Source organism: Strix aluco, chromosome 5, assembly GCF_031877795.1.
Source record: "Strix aluco isolate bStrAlu1 chromosome 5, bStrAlu1.hap1, whole genome shotgun sequence".
NCBI classification, from domain to species: Eukaryota; Metazoa; Chordata; class Aves; order Strigiformes; family Strigidae; genus Strix; species Strix aluco.
The window spans coordinates 56630216-56645032 of record NC_133935.1 but is presented as its reverse complement, the minus strand read 5'-3'; the positions used below and the strand labels follow the sequence as shown (position 1 = coordinate 56645032).

General features: G+C 36.7%; 1 protein-coding gene across 42 annotated transcripts in view; it reads left to right on the top strand.

Annotated features, from left to right (window-relative positions):
- NRCAM (neuronal cell adhesion molecule) overlaps positions 1-14817 on the top strand; it is a 166034-nt gene that overhangs the window by 148132 nt on the left and 3085 nt on the right. For 23 of the 42 annotated variants that reach the window (XM_074827448.1, XM_074827446.1, XM_074827445.1 and 20 more), the window contains 3 exons: positions 3175-3306; positions 5695-5773; positions 7581-11587. In XM_074827448.1, the coding sequence (XP_074683549.1) occupies positions 3175-3306; positions 5695-5773; positions 7581-9423 (2054 nt within the window). In that variant the 3' untranslated portion in view covers positions 9424-11587. The other 19 variants (XM_074827475.1, XM_074827470.1, XM_074827469.1 and 16 more) reach the window with 2 other exon arrangements.

Here is a 14817-nt window from a genome sequence, read left to right as displayed (position 1 = left end):
CAGTAAAGCAAGGATCAAGACTATAGTATAATTCAAAACAACATTGAATGGAAACTTTCCCAAAGTCATCTTTCTACACAAAAAAATACTGAGCCAGTAGATAAGGAATCCTGTATGTACTGTATCACCTTGGCTCATGTCCTTGAGTAGTTAAGGAATATAGGAATTTAAAAGCACTCTATTTTGCTCCTTGATAATAGAAATGTTCAGTGTTCAGCATTAAATTACATACATAGCATATTTCTTACAGAAAAATGTTGTGTCACACTGTCTTCAGCCTAGATCAAAGCTTTTAAACACTGCAAAAAATGAAGTGGACAATGAGAAAAATACTGAAATATGGAATATGTCCTTAATTAGGAATTAAACTGCCATATTTCATATATGAGGCTTTTGCCACATTTTTTTATTTGACAAGCATTCTTATAGAGCATCTTCATAGCGTGCAGGTTTATCTTTTTGAGCATACTAGTACAGTGTATTGCTTTGACTCCTGCCTTAGCAGCTCATCAAGAGTAAATGTCTTTCTGCCTGAAGCAGATAATTTGCTTAGTGTAAGCAGGAAATGTTGTGCCATTTTTAAAGATGCACTGAGAGCTAGAAACCCTTTCCTGCTGGATATGCAATAAGTTAAAGAATACAGGAAGCTGCATAAGTAAGTTTTCATCTTTACTCTTCCCCATCTATCTTGCATATTTTTATGCATGAGTTGTTTTGCTTGATGCGATTTCTTACTACATTTGAATGTTAAATGTGCTTTTGCATTTTGTCACAGTATGTATTACACAACCTTTAATGCCTTATTATGAATGCATAAGTGCAAAACTCAAAAATTTTAACCTTAATGTGGAAAAAAATTTGATATTAATTTGATTTATAATTCAGATGAAGATTGCCTTTGTGATTTTCTTTTTTAACATGGCCAATTATATGCTTATATTTATAATTTTATAAATATATTTTTATAAAACATATTATTTTATATGAAGTATAAATATATATGTATATAAGCTATATATTTATGTAACATGTAGACATTTTAATGCAAAAATATTTTAAATTATTGTGCATATAAGAAAGCGTCTGTTTCTAAAATAACAGAAAGCATATTCTTAAACAAAGACTGAGAAATCTCCATCACAATTCCACAATAACCAGGCACATTAATTGATTTAAATGAAAATCAAGTCATAACTTTCCCCAGTAAGTCCAAAAAGAGGCAGCAAAATAAAGAGCTAATTTTAGCCTAGTACTTCTGAAGTGGAATACACATTGGTTTTCCATATGGAATGGAGGGTAGGTACTGTCTCCAGATATCAGAGGTACTTTGAGTTTTCATATAGTCCATGGAAAACACTTAGGAATCTGAGACCGTCGAAAGCTGATGTTTCCAAGCTAGCTGTCTCAGCCTCTGACTTAACTAGTAAATAACTTCGAGACATGGGCTTGAATTCTGGCCTATAATTGAGTATTGTTACATTTTATTGCTACTTTGCTTGCCAGCCCAGTGCAGCCTCTTGTCAGCTAGCTGTCTGCCAAGCTAGGCTCAGGTCTTGTTCAAGGGACAACACCTGCAGGACTGTTCCCAGTTGTCATCCAACATGTTTTGTAAGGAGAAGAGTTTATGCTGTATCACCTGGAATTGTGGCTAGAAAACAGTCAATGCTCCATTGAAAATAGATTCTCTCTGGTGTGTTTTTATGAGCCTTCCCTTAAAAGCCTATCTTCTCTATATGGAGAGGTGGAAATCTTTATTGGGCCCTGGGACTTTCATATTTCTGTATGTAAAGCTATTCATGCATTGCGCCCTCCACTTCAGTGGAAGCAAGTCTACAGACCTTCCATAGCAGATATGGATGAAACATATTGTGCCATGAGACCTGATGTACTCACACCATCCTAACAAAGAGACAGGCTGAAGGTCTCAAATATAATCTGGTCCTAGTGCAAAGTGTCTATTAAGCTGAGTTCTGAAGTACTATTGATCCTTACTAAAATTCTAGGTAACGTACTGGCTGCAAATAATCCGATAATTTTTTTCATGAAGCCAGAAAAAGTAACAAATGCTGAACCAAAACGCCGCATGAGTTATGCATAGGAAGTGTTTTGCATGTCCCTTTCCTTATTCATGTGGAAAGGTGATCTTTGTCTCTATTTCCCAAACAGAGAGAGGTCTGTTGGGCAACTCTTCATAGAGTTTCAAACTCTTGGATTTTGGGCCTGGAGGAGAAGGTGAAGAATGAACAAGATAGGTTTGGATGGATGTCCATCTTCCTCCATTTCATATGGTCTTCTGTCTGTAGCACACATCCCTAACTCCTCTCACCTTTCCTGCTTTCTCCCAACAGCAAATTCTGAGGCCAGTTGCCTGTAGTGTATTTCCAAACAGGGGAGTAGAAAATGAGCCTCCCCAGGAAAATCCTCCTACCATGTTGGAGACCAGTAGGAGGGATCCAGCCCCCAGACCACACAGATAATTCCTGTCCTTATTAGTGACTGTAGTATTTCCTGTGTACTTCGCTACATTATCTTCCAGCTAGAGTCACTGTTTGGAGAGAAACAGTGCCAAGGAGAGGCTTCCCAATTTCATTGTGTTAAGCCCTCACTGATGCTAAATCATGGCAATCATGATAAATTGTAGGATGAGGTAGAAAACGTGGTGCTTAATAAGGCTTTAAAGGATGCTTCATTGTTGATTTTTAGTTGAAATTGAATGTTAGGGCCTTGAATAACCCATCTGTCTCCCCATTTCAGACTGATAGGAGTGCATTAGCTAATGAGCTTTCTATTAATTTTGAGAATGCAATCGACATGTTTGTGTGAATTATAATTTGCAATTTTGTTTCTGTAATTAATGTAAAATGATTGAGAATAGTTTTGAGGTTTGTGGAAAGCAATGTAGTATGTGCACAGATTTTGCAAAGTAGTTGCTAAGCTTAAGTGTTGGCAGAATTCTTATACGCTCAAAAGTAAGTTCTATGCACATGTACTTGGAAACATTTTGAATAATGAAAATATTCACAAAATACAGTATCACTGTTTTTATTAATACTAATTTTCACAGTGAATGTTATTCCCTGATTAATGTACAATATATACCGGCTATTGTTTATCTAAATTAGCATAGCATTTAAATGCAGCAAAACACCTCATTTTTCTTCTTTTATTCTCTAGCAATGGCAAGTCGGCAGATAGACATCGCTACTCAAGGATGGTTCATTGGTCTTATGTGTGCTGTTGCTCTTCTGATCTTGATTCTACTGATTGTTTGCTTCATAAGGAGGAATAAAGGTGGCAAATATCCAGGTATGATGATACATAACAATGAGACTAAAATTCATCTACTGGTAATCCATTAAAACAGATTAAGACAGGTTTACTGGAGAAATTACATTTGCTGCTGGTTTACACTTACACTTTATATATGATAAATCAGTCGTATCATTTGGTAGACTTGTCAGGAGCGATCTGCCTATTGCTAGAAAACCTCAATCCATGTAAACATAAGAAAAGTATTTCCGTCATTCCTGGAGGGTCATGTTACTACATTACCTCTCTAGAGAGGTTTGAGCTTTCTTTGAGATACTTGGTCCTCCCGCCAGTACTGCACACTCCACTTTCTGAAGTCTCATGCAGGTGGGTTTAACCCACTAAAATGAGCTTAGAATTTATTTGGTCAGAAAGTGTGGAAACATATACCAGATCATACCGACCGTGTTACTTTAAAGTACTAGGAATGGATTCCATAGGACAAATCCCTTCGTATGTTATTTTGTCTCAAATATGTTACCTTCATTCTCAAAATCTGTGTATTCTTCAGCCTCTGCATTTTTCCAGCTAAATTTCAAGTTACCATCCTTCAGTTATTCTTCTATAAGTTTTTTCTTTATAAGAGCTTTTCGTTTTAGGGTTTGGGGCTTTTTTAGTATTAGGCCTAGGAATGGCCAAGTATATTTTATAATTTACAAATCTTTTATAGCTGAATTTAGCATAGCAGATTATTTTTATAAGAAGATAAAATCACCTTATTAAGTACAAGAATCCTACTTTGCCCAGTCTGACTGTTTAATAGTTTTATGGAGAGAGCAAAGATTTGTAGTGACAACAAAAGTTAATTAAGAGAAGCTCCTGTTCCAACCGCCTATGCCCATGAAGACAGATGATTAAGGAACACAGTGTTATATAGAGTTGAATGACAGGCTGAAGACAACATCTTAGGTTCTTTCCTAATATTTGGATTTTTTAAAGAGAAAATGATATTACAGAGGATATAGGAAAAGTGATTCCTAGTGGAGAGAATTGAGAAAAGAGAAGGAAAATTAGGAGAATGAAACAAGTGAAGTGATGAAACTGAAAAGAGTGGGGAGGACTTGGAGTGAGCCACCATCTAGAAAAGGGTAAAATACAGTTTGAGTAAGAGCATAGAAGGCAGTTGGATGCTAAGGTTGTCATTACTTTGTGGAGATCCCTGCTATTCCCTTCTTCTCTCTGCTTCTGTAGAATTACTAGATGTAAGGTATTAATTTTTTATGTGCATGCACATATGAATATACACACACATGTATAAAGGTAGACCTTGACTGTATATAAGACTTCCAGATTCAGTACATACTCTCGTTTACAGCAGTGACTCTGGAGCTAATTGTATTTCTTGTGTCATTGCAAATGTACTGTTCCAGAGATAGTGGCAAATGCCAAGCACAAAGTTATTAACTCTTTGTCGCTGTAATTTTAGCATGTCATCTTGAGATTGCCTATGTTTTAAAAAAAAAGTAATAAATTTTTTCAGTATGAAATTATAGCAGCCAGATACATTTCAAGGTGTATGCATTACTGTAATTACAGACTCAGAAAATAATGTCAGGAATGATTCATATCATCTTAAATAATAGCATGTTATTGATGCTATTATTTATTATAATGATATACAAATTAAGTGCAGAAATTACCAGAGTAAAAGAAAATACATTGTATATTGTATTATATAACTATCTGCTAAACACGGGAAAGATTTGAGTAGTAGCCAGAAAAACAGAAATGAAAAGGCAAAGGGAAGAACCATAAAGATAATTCTAGAAGTCAGTATATTATTCTGTCAACAATCTTAATTTATAGGAATATATGTCTTCTATAAATATCTGTCTTCTGAGGTGCTGGTGGGTTTCTGTGTCAAAGGACACAGTGCTACATAGGGTTTTTTTATAGGGACAAGTTACATGGGCGGATTTATTCCCACCAGTGAATGATGACTAAACCTATAACAAGGATGTGCAAGAGATACAATTGTGTTAAATTTAGGTTCCATATCAAGAGGAAGTATGGAACATGGATAAGTAAAGCTATATTATTCAGATTTCAATAAACAATAGCTCTATTAATAACATAAGTAAACAAAGTATTTTAGTAGGATTTTTAACAAAACCTTCTCTTTAGTGCTAGAAATGAAAGGAAGAAAAAGTTTTACTAATGCTGAATGAAATATGGTATTTTGGATTTGAATGAAAATAAAATTCTATAACTAATTAACAGATCTTTTCCTTCAGAAGAAAAATGTAACAGCCTAAGGCCCCGGTTCCAAAAGTTATTTTTATTCAAACCACATTCCTGCCAAATGTGATCAGTTTGAGAAATTAAGGTCTTAAGGTTTCTTGTCTTGCAGTTTCATTACAAAAATTGCTATTTCAAATATTTTAGTGAAGGAAAAGGAGGATGCACATGCTGATCCAGAAATACAGCCTATGAAGGAAGATGATGGAACATTTGGTGAATACAGGTAAGCAGCTGATGTGGTTTGTCATGTTCACTGTTCATATCACACATGTACTTTATGTAATATCACACTTACTAATTTAAAACTAACTTTCTTTCCATGTTGACAAAGATTCTATATCCAGTGTTGTATAGAACTATAAATAGCATTTCAACCACACCATTAGGAAAAAAATTAAACATCCAAGCTTAGAATAAGCCATTCACTAATGCAAGGGGAAATCCAGATTCAAACACAATTGTCTCAAAGCGAGAAATCTTTATTTACAAACCCATCTTTCACATAGTTAAAATACCAGATACAGTGTCCTTTCATCTAGGGCACATTTAGCATTATGGTTTTTGAAAATACATTTCTAATTGAAGCCTAGTAAAGACAATCTTGTGTTACATTGACTGGAAAACAAATGCATTTAAAATGTCTGTCAGTACTAACACCTAATCCAATAACAAGGAAGTGATGTTGTACACAGAGCTGAAGGGAATGTCCTACAAGAAAAAACAAATCTCCCTTTCATGTACTACAGTACAAGATATATAGCAAGCAGCTTCAAAGCATGCAGCACAGCCCTTGTTCTGAGTCTCTTCTTTTATTGTAAATGTAGTCTAGCTGAACCTCCTGGCATCAGAAACAGCATGTCTTGACTAGTCTGTTCATATAATAATTATGAGTATAGCTTATTAAATAAGCAGCATTTTATTTGGTTGGGGTTTTTTTATCAGTACAGGAAATCATTATTTTCTAAATATGTCATTGCCATTATATTTTACATGGGTGTTATAATAGGTTTTATAGTGCATTCCTTTGTCAAAGGCATTGTAAAAGCCCTTTTTTATTTTGAAGATGTGACATTTACAAATATACATAGAATAATCAGTTTTTTCAATAAGGATCTACTCTGTTGCCATAGCTTCTTTATATAAGGGAAATGTGCATTTTGATCTGACTGGAATAGATTTACAATTCTGAATGCCACAGAGCAGTTTTTATTTATTCTCCCTTGATTTAAAAAAAGCCCACAATACTCTGTTCTTCGGTTAATGAGTTTAGAATAGTATTTTATTACAGCATTAAGTGCATATGGATTAATTACATTCAGCTGATAAAAAGAGAAGTGTGAAACAATATTTGGCAGCAGAGGTAAATAAGTACTGTGTTAGTTTTCCTAGGCAGTCCAGTTTGCGTTCTCCTTTATCTCTGCTCTGTTTTTTGAGACTTAGAACTTCCAGCAGCAGAAACTGACCTTCATACAGAATTGTACAAAATGTATTACCTCAATACATGTTTTCTCAGGCTAGAATAAGACTATTCAAGCCTGCTTTCATGTGTGACCTCTAGCAAGATTTGAATTTATGTCTCCATATTTAAGTGGCTTGAGTTAATCTATAGAATCAGTGCTTTATTAAATTATTCTATAATGCATTTATCCACCTCATGTCTGGTGAATACGGACAGGTGCATGCCAAGCTTTCAGACTTGCTCACATGAAAGAGCTCATCCTATTTACCATGTAAAAACTCCTTTCTAAAGTGTATTTCTGTGTATTTAGTCTATATTGGGCTTTCCTCTTTTTTCCTTAGAGACAGGGCAGCAGCAGCAACCAGTCAGATCACAGAAGATATCTTGGCACCCTCTCTGCAGCCCAGCATCACTGCAGTCACTCACTTCCCAGTTTGTCTGCCTCACAGGACACTGGTCATGATGCAGTGCTTCTTTGAGGACAAAGGGTATAGGGTTTCCCTTGAAAAAAAAAAGTAATTTTTGAAAGATCTAGGAATTCGAGTATTTTGAACTTTTTTCATCACTTCAGGTCCATGTCTGCTTGGACAGGAAAGAAACTGGACAAGGAAAAGAAAAGAAAAGGTAGCTGTGCCAATTCTCCTGAAGCAGACCCTGTCTTTACAAAAGCAAAGTCTGAGAGATCTGACAGATCCAACTTCTTCAGAAGGTCAGGGGATCAATACTCCAGCACCAGATCAGAGACCTCCTACACCAGGAGGAGAGCTAGGCAGTCTTCAGAGCTCACAAGGGTTAGTTCTGTCTCTGCTTCCCTCTGCCAAGAGGAAAAGGGGTCAGACGAATGGAAGTACAGGCATGGCTCTAGACATCATGCTTCTGAGCAACAGATAATGGGGTCGGAGGAGGGCTCAGATTCTCAGGCAGGACAGCCATCCCCTTTCCAGCAACCCCTCAGCTGCAACTCAATTCGTGGCTCACTGGCAAGGCAGCATTCTTCTCTCCAACACTGGTTCAGCCAGACCCCAGACTACAGCTCAGATTCAGAAGACACTCAGAGCTCCTACCACAGGAAGGTAAGACCTTCTACTACTACTCACTTCTCCGAATCTGAAAAGAATTCATTAATGAAATCTGTAATTTTGCCTGAGCTAGCTACTGTTTTAAAGGATGCTTTGACAGCAGCCAGACAAAGTATAACTTCTGTGACACAGGCTAGGTCCCATTCAGTAAAGCATCCCAGGGTACCAGTTACAGAAGTTCCAGTGGTTCCCGTAGAAGCAACTGGGAGCAGTTCCCAAACTTTCGAGTCTGACCATATGGACAGTTTAAAAGATCATACAGCTTCTGGGAAGAAGAAATCTGAGGCTGACAAGGCCTTGGAGGTTGAGTCATCCACTGAAGATGGGGGTGTGTCATCTGAATACCCTACAGAAGACCGAGAAGGACCAAATCCTCTGCGTAAGTTTGACATGGAGAATCAGAATTATCTGTTCAAGCACATAAAGAGAGTGTTAATGCTAAAATCTTTCAAATCTGAATGTGCTTCAGAAGAACTGCCTATTCCCTCTGGAGAAGGCAAGGTAGATAATGCACTTCCTATCCATTCAGCAGTGGAAGATCTTGTCTGCAGGATTTGGAGTAATCCTGAGGCAAAGCATGAAGCCCCAGCAGTCCTACGTAAGCTCTATCCTTTTCCAGTGGATAAAGCTGCTTTGTGGGGGACCTTGCCTCAAGTAGACAGAGCATTGGTTACTCAGGATTCTGTACTATCAGTGCCTGCTAATATGGATGCTCTCCCTAAAGATCCTACTGATAGAAAGGTTGAGGAAGCAATTAAAAGATCTTTCAAGCTAGTTGCAGCCCAGCTTGGAGTGTCTATCTACTGCACTTATGCTTCTAGAGCATTACTAATATGGTTAGAGGAAAAACGAGCCAGATTCAAAAAGAAATGGGTCCCACCTGGTGCCATGCAGAGGAAACGCAGGCTATGTAAAATTGCAGCTAATTTTATCCATGATGCAGCTGAGGATTCTCTTAGACTCACCATTAAAAATATGGCATGCCTCACTGTAGCCTGGAGAACTATATGGCTACGTCCTTGGACCTCATCGCTAGATCTAAAATATAAACTGCTGTCTTTACCATACAGAGGTGGCAAGCTATTTGGTGAATCCTTGGTCCAGATCATGAAGGATTTCTCAGAACACAAACACTCCTTGCGTCAGCTGAAAAAAAAGAGCTCCGTTGGAAGCTCTTCATTTTCTTATCCTCACAAGTGTCTGAGTTCCTTTCGTTCTCCTCCGAAGTTTAAAGGAGGGAGGGGAAAGTATAAGGTCTCACAATCATTTCATGCCAAGTATGAAAGGACATCTCACTTTCAGAGAGACACCAGGCCTTCAAGAGGAACTTTCTAAGAACATAGACTTGCTTCCTCCTTTCTCAGGAACTGGGAAGAGTGAAAGACTTGGAAATTTCTGGACAAGTAAGCCCAATGCTTAGAAAATTAGTTGTTTCAAAATAAGATTTAAATTGGTAAATTACTGAAATCCTAATGACTAATTAAGATATTCTAGAGAAATCATGGCTTTCAATTTTAGGGGAGGTTTTTGTCACATTCAATTTCTAGGCTTCGAAGTATTCTTGAGATGGCTTGGACTTGTTTGAAGTTTTGCACTCTTCAACTTCATCTAAGACCATGCTTTCCGCAGAAGCAGCCAACATCGGATTTTTCTGCCATATCCGTATAATGAAGGAAATAATGCTTTAGGAAATGCAGGTGTTTCAGGAACCACAGAATGACCAGGTACACTATGTTCCTGTGACTGGAGGCATGCCTGCACTTCTATATAATAAGGGAAAACAGTGCCTCAGTAGCACACTGACTGCACTACAATCCCAGTGGTTTCCTGAGTTGTGGAAGACTGAGACAGTAAATTTTGGACAGTCAATACTTACACCAAGAAACTGCAAGAAATACAAGAAGTTCCACAGATGTATGTTTATTTAAATTAAAATTAAAGACTATCTAGAGAGCCTGTTCAGGTCAGTGTAGGTGTATAACTCAGCCTAAATTTCCATCCTGGGCCCTAAATCAAGAGAAATTAAGAAGTTACGACATCTACAGCCCTGTGGATTCATGGGCAGGGAGAGACTGCAAGCACGCATTTCTTAGTTAACTTCACAGGAAGTATGGAAGTCTAGCGTCTCATTGCTGTCTGCAAAATGTTCTTAAAATCAAACAGGACAAGGCAACTACAGTGGTAGGACTGCTAGTGTGGTAGTGCAGGATGTTTGCACATTTTGTTGAATTATTTTGCCTCTTTTCTTCAACATTTTCATACACACAATATTTTTCCTTGAAATTCTTGAACATGCTATGAGAGACTTTCAGGAAATGGTTGGTGGAGAGTTCTGAGATTGCTAGATAATATATTACTCTTCCTTCTTGTTCCGGGTTGATTAACAATGAGGATATAGTTTGTAACTACAATAGTATTTTTTTCTCTTGTAGTTACTCAAGTTTTATTGCAGCTTAGGTGTGTTTCCAGGGAGACCTAGCAATGATTTGTGCCTCAGCACAAATTCTAAGCTTGGTCCCTTCTAGCACAAGAGATGATGTCCATAGATTGCCTGAATAGTTGAGCTGGATTTGGCAGTGGTCTTATTGTGTCCTCATTTACGCACTCGTGCTTTCTTTGATGATTCTTGTTTTAATTCTTCAACATCAGTGTCACTACTTTTTAAATCAGTGCTTTGTTTTCCCTTTGTGTAATTTTCCACTGAAAATAGCAAAGGTGGAAAGTTTGATTGAATTTCTCTCAAGCAGATTTTTCTTTAAAATTTTCACAAGGAGTGAGTCAGGCTCTTTGACTAACAACAGTTTTTTCAATCCATTGCCATTTAAAGCCAGAGCTTAATTTACCAGTTTTTCCAGCTTCTGCCAGGATTGAAGATTGAATACTACAGAGATGCTAAAGAAAAATGTCTCAGGAAACTAATATACATGTGCTTATGTCTTAGCTAGATAAGAAATAGTAAAATGTTTTCAAGTCTGGATTGATACAGGTGCATAAGTGTATAGGGAAAGCATTTCTCATCTGCACAGTGCTATCAGTTTAGGAGTGTGAGCAGAAACCTGTTAGGCATTGGGGCAAAGGTTCTTCTGCAACGTGCAGGGAAACCATAGTGTAAGGTACTTCTGTGGCTTTACGTGACTACTTATACTTAAGTATTTCTGGGCTGTTGACCTGAGAGCCCAGAAAAAGGAATTTACTGCCAGCAGTTTTCATCTTCTGCATCTTCTTTCTGCGTCCAATAGCCCAGAATGCTTTACCCATTTTGTTTGTTTTATGTTGCCTTTCATCCGACGGTTGTGTTATAAGGAAAAGTGGTATATTGCTAACCATATATTGAGTCTTTTTGCATGTCCATGAATGTGGCAAAGTTTAGTGGGAACTAGTTGCCTGCTGGACTGCAGAGGCATCGTAAAACTGTCTTCCCCATTCTGACTGGTTGCTGCATGTACCCATATCTAAGGAAGAAAAATTGAAAAGTTGAAAGAAGAAAGGAGATTTCAAGGTACATATTTCTTTCAATAACTGATGACCTTGTGAAATGGAAGTACTTTTTTTAAAAAAAAAAGTTTGTACTTTGCACTTACACATGTTAATGTCACTTCCGTACTTCTTCATATCTCTTAATTATTAGCTGCAAGTTTGCTATGTGTTTCATTAAACTAAGAAGAAAAAGAAACGTGTTCATATATTAGCAATTGTTTATGAAAAATATTTAAATCATGCTTTTAGAGTATGCTTTAATATTCACTGTTCTTTCTAGAAGGGCAAGAAATGTGTGTGGTACATTTCAGTACTTATCAAAATGACTGGTACATATCAGTCTTCACTGAGCAACTTTCATCCCTAAAAAACTAGTAGTGGGGAACTTATTTGTAAGACAACTAATAGTAAAATATCCCTAGACTTAACTTTCATGGCTGTCTGATCTGATATAAAATTCATACCTGTTCTTACTTCTTGTTTTGTTCCCTCACAGTACTTATCGTCTTACTATTAATCGTATGCACTGCATACATGGCACATTTCAAAAACTTCTTCAGTTTTCCACTGTAATTTTAGTCAACCCAATTTGTACTTTATTTTTCATTTCAAGATATTACAATAGGTTAGTATAAAAGACAGCAAGCAAAATCACAAACAAAAACTAAAATAAATTACGACCTATCCCAGTTGCATTTTGGAATAGTTTTACAAACAACTGTAAGCAAGATCAGCAAATCTTGCAGATACTATATCAGAATTTATGGCTTTTAACATGTTTTTGCAATATAGTATTATGTATTCTACAGCCTAAAGTAAGCTATAGCTCTTTGGGCATCCATATTCATAATGCAATTCAGCGACTTTTGCACTTTGCTTCTTGGCAGCAAACAGAATATACATTCATTTCCCCAGAGCACCAGAGTCCCTTCTCTGCTTTGCACCCCCAGGGTTACAAAAGTGCCGTCCAAAACATTGACGTCTTCACATTTTTTCCTCTCTCCTTCTTGTTGTTTTGCTTTTTATTCCTCAGTTTCTTTCCCTTCCACCCAAAACATTGTATTAATCTAATACAAGAGTCATGATCCAGTTTGATAAAGCATAAATGGTACCATGGCATGTATTTCCTTTTCCTTTACTGAACAAGTAGTGAAAAACAGCCTGGATAACGCCACATCTTTTTCCACTGTCAGAGTCTTGGCAGAACTTCTTTCTGGACTTGGATAGTACAAAAAGGGAGGGAATACCCAGATTCAGGTTTGAATTTTGCATCTGCTATAACTGTGCTCTAACACCAGCTGTTCAGGTACACTTCTGGGTAAATCTGCAGTTTTGTTTATTTGTTTTTAATTACACAGACAGTAGAATCTGCATCCTTACTAAAATATAGAAAAATCACAGACACAATGCAACCAACTGTGTATTTCTTCAGTTTGGCTTATAAATAAACTTAGTTTTCAAAAATGCAAACATGAAGACCCTAAGAGCAGGAGTTCCCATACACAGATTTACCTAAGTTATAAATGAAAATCGAGTTTTATATTGGATTAAGCACAAAAATGTGGATGTTTTCAGTAAAGTGATGGTGTATTATTCATTTGGTGTATATTCCAGCCTAGTGAATTACACTGGATAGGGTCACACCTCAGAATATTCGCACAGAATTTCTTGACCAGTTGGAATGTGTTACAAATGCAATTTTAATTTGTTTTTATTCCTGCATATTATGGTGTAAGCAATTATGAAGCTACTCATCTAAAATTAAACAGCAAACCATATGTGCAATGTTCTTTACTAAATGCTGTTACCCAGAAAACGTGAAGCACTACAGGTCATTCTTCTTTGGGAGTCGGACCTGGTACTACTTCAAAGTGAGGGTCTGGTCTTCATTTGGTTTGTATAACCTGTTACAATGACTCTAATGGCCTCTGATGAGGGCAGTGGAGAAACTGAACTGCATGTGATTTTTAAAAACTCAATTCTATATTCAACCTTTTAAATATAGAGTCTTCCAGAATGAACTCTCTTCAGTAATGTCTCTGTAATCTGATTGTGTTTGCAGAGTTACAAACATTTGCACTTTGCTGCTGAATGCTTGACATTTTGGAGTAGCGTTCTTTTAAATATTACTAGCCTGTATGTTTGCAATATCAGTGAGCACAGATCGATGATACAATATTTGTCTTCATGCCATGTACACGCCAATAACTAGAAACAAAGTCAAGACTGATACAGTCAAGTTTAGAGTTTTTGCCTTTGTGTATTTTAAACATGAAGGTTTTCTTACATATTAATAAGATAGATATTCTTACCACTTCTTTCTTGTTTATGCATAGAGTATGCTTTTTCTGTAAGTAGATGCATATTAGAGGTGTACTTCTTTTAGAATGGGATAACTTGGAGTCTTCCAAAAAAGGTGATGAGGAGAAGCAGCTTGATGGAAAATTGGTGTAATGGCTTTCTAGCAATAGTGAAATGTTTCTCAACAGGGCATTTGTAGCTAACAATATCATCTGTGTGACCTTGTATGTGCTGTATATAGATGGTTTCTCTGGGTGTTCAAAGATATTCATTATAAAATAAATAGAAAATATAATGACTGGAACAACTGAGGTATTTGTTTTTAGGAATTACACAGTTAAAATAATTTCTGAATATATATTCAGCCTAATATTGTGGATATTGTAAATATATTTTTATTTCCTTGATATTCTATACATGTTTCTTTATATTTTCCATAAGCTGGGAGTCTTTAAATAACAAAAATCACTTACTCTTTTGTACCCTATATGCAAATAAAGTCACATGTTCTGTTTAAGACAAGGTAAATAATTGCACCCAAAAGTACAGCTGGCAATAGTGGGTTTTAATTGGAAATGCTTTAGAGCTGCTGCCGTAATCTTCATCTTGAAACTGAAGTGCAGTGTAAAGGATTCTGAAAAGAGCCCAGCTACATCTGTTTCATGAAATACAAGCTTACCACAGCTGCAAAATTATTTGGGGATGCTGATGGTGCTGCAGCTTTTCTACTGATAAGGGAAAGACCACAGTACTTTGCTACAGGGATCTCTCCTCCCTGCCTTTCTTTTCTTTCCTTTTTCTGTTGTGCTTCAAATTATCATCAGCATTGTCAGAACATGTTGTCAGTTATAGATTAGGATAAGGAGGTTGATCTGATAAGTAATGAAAAAAACTAAGCATGCTCTTAACTGCTCAACTGTAGCTACTGTGAGCTAAATTGTTGCTTTACTT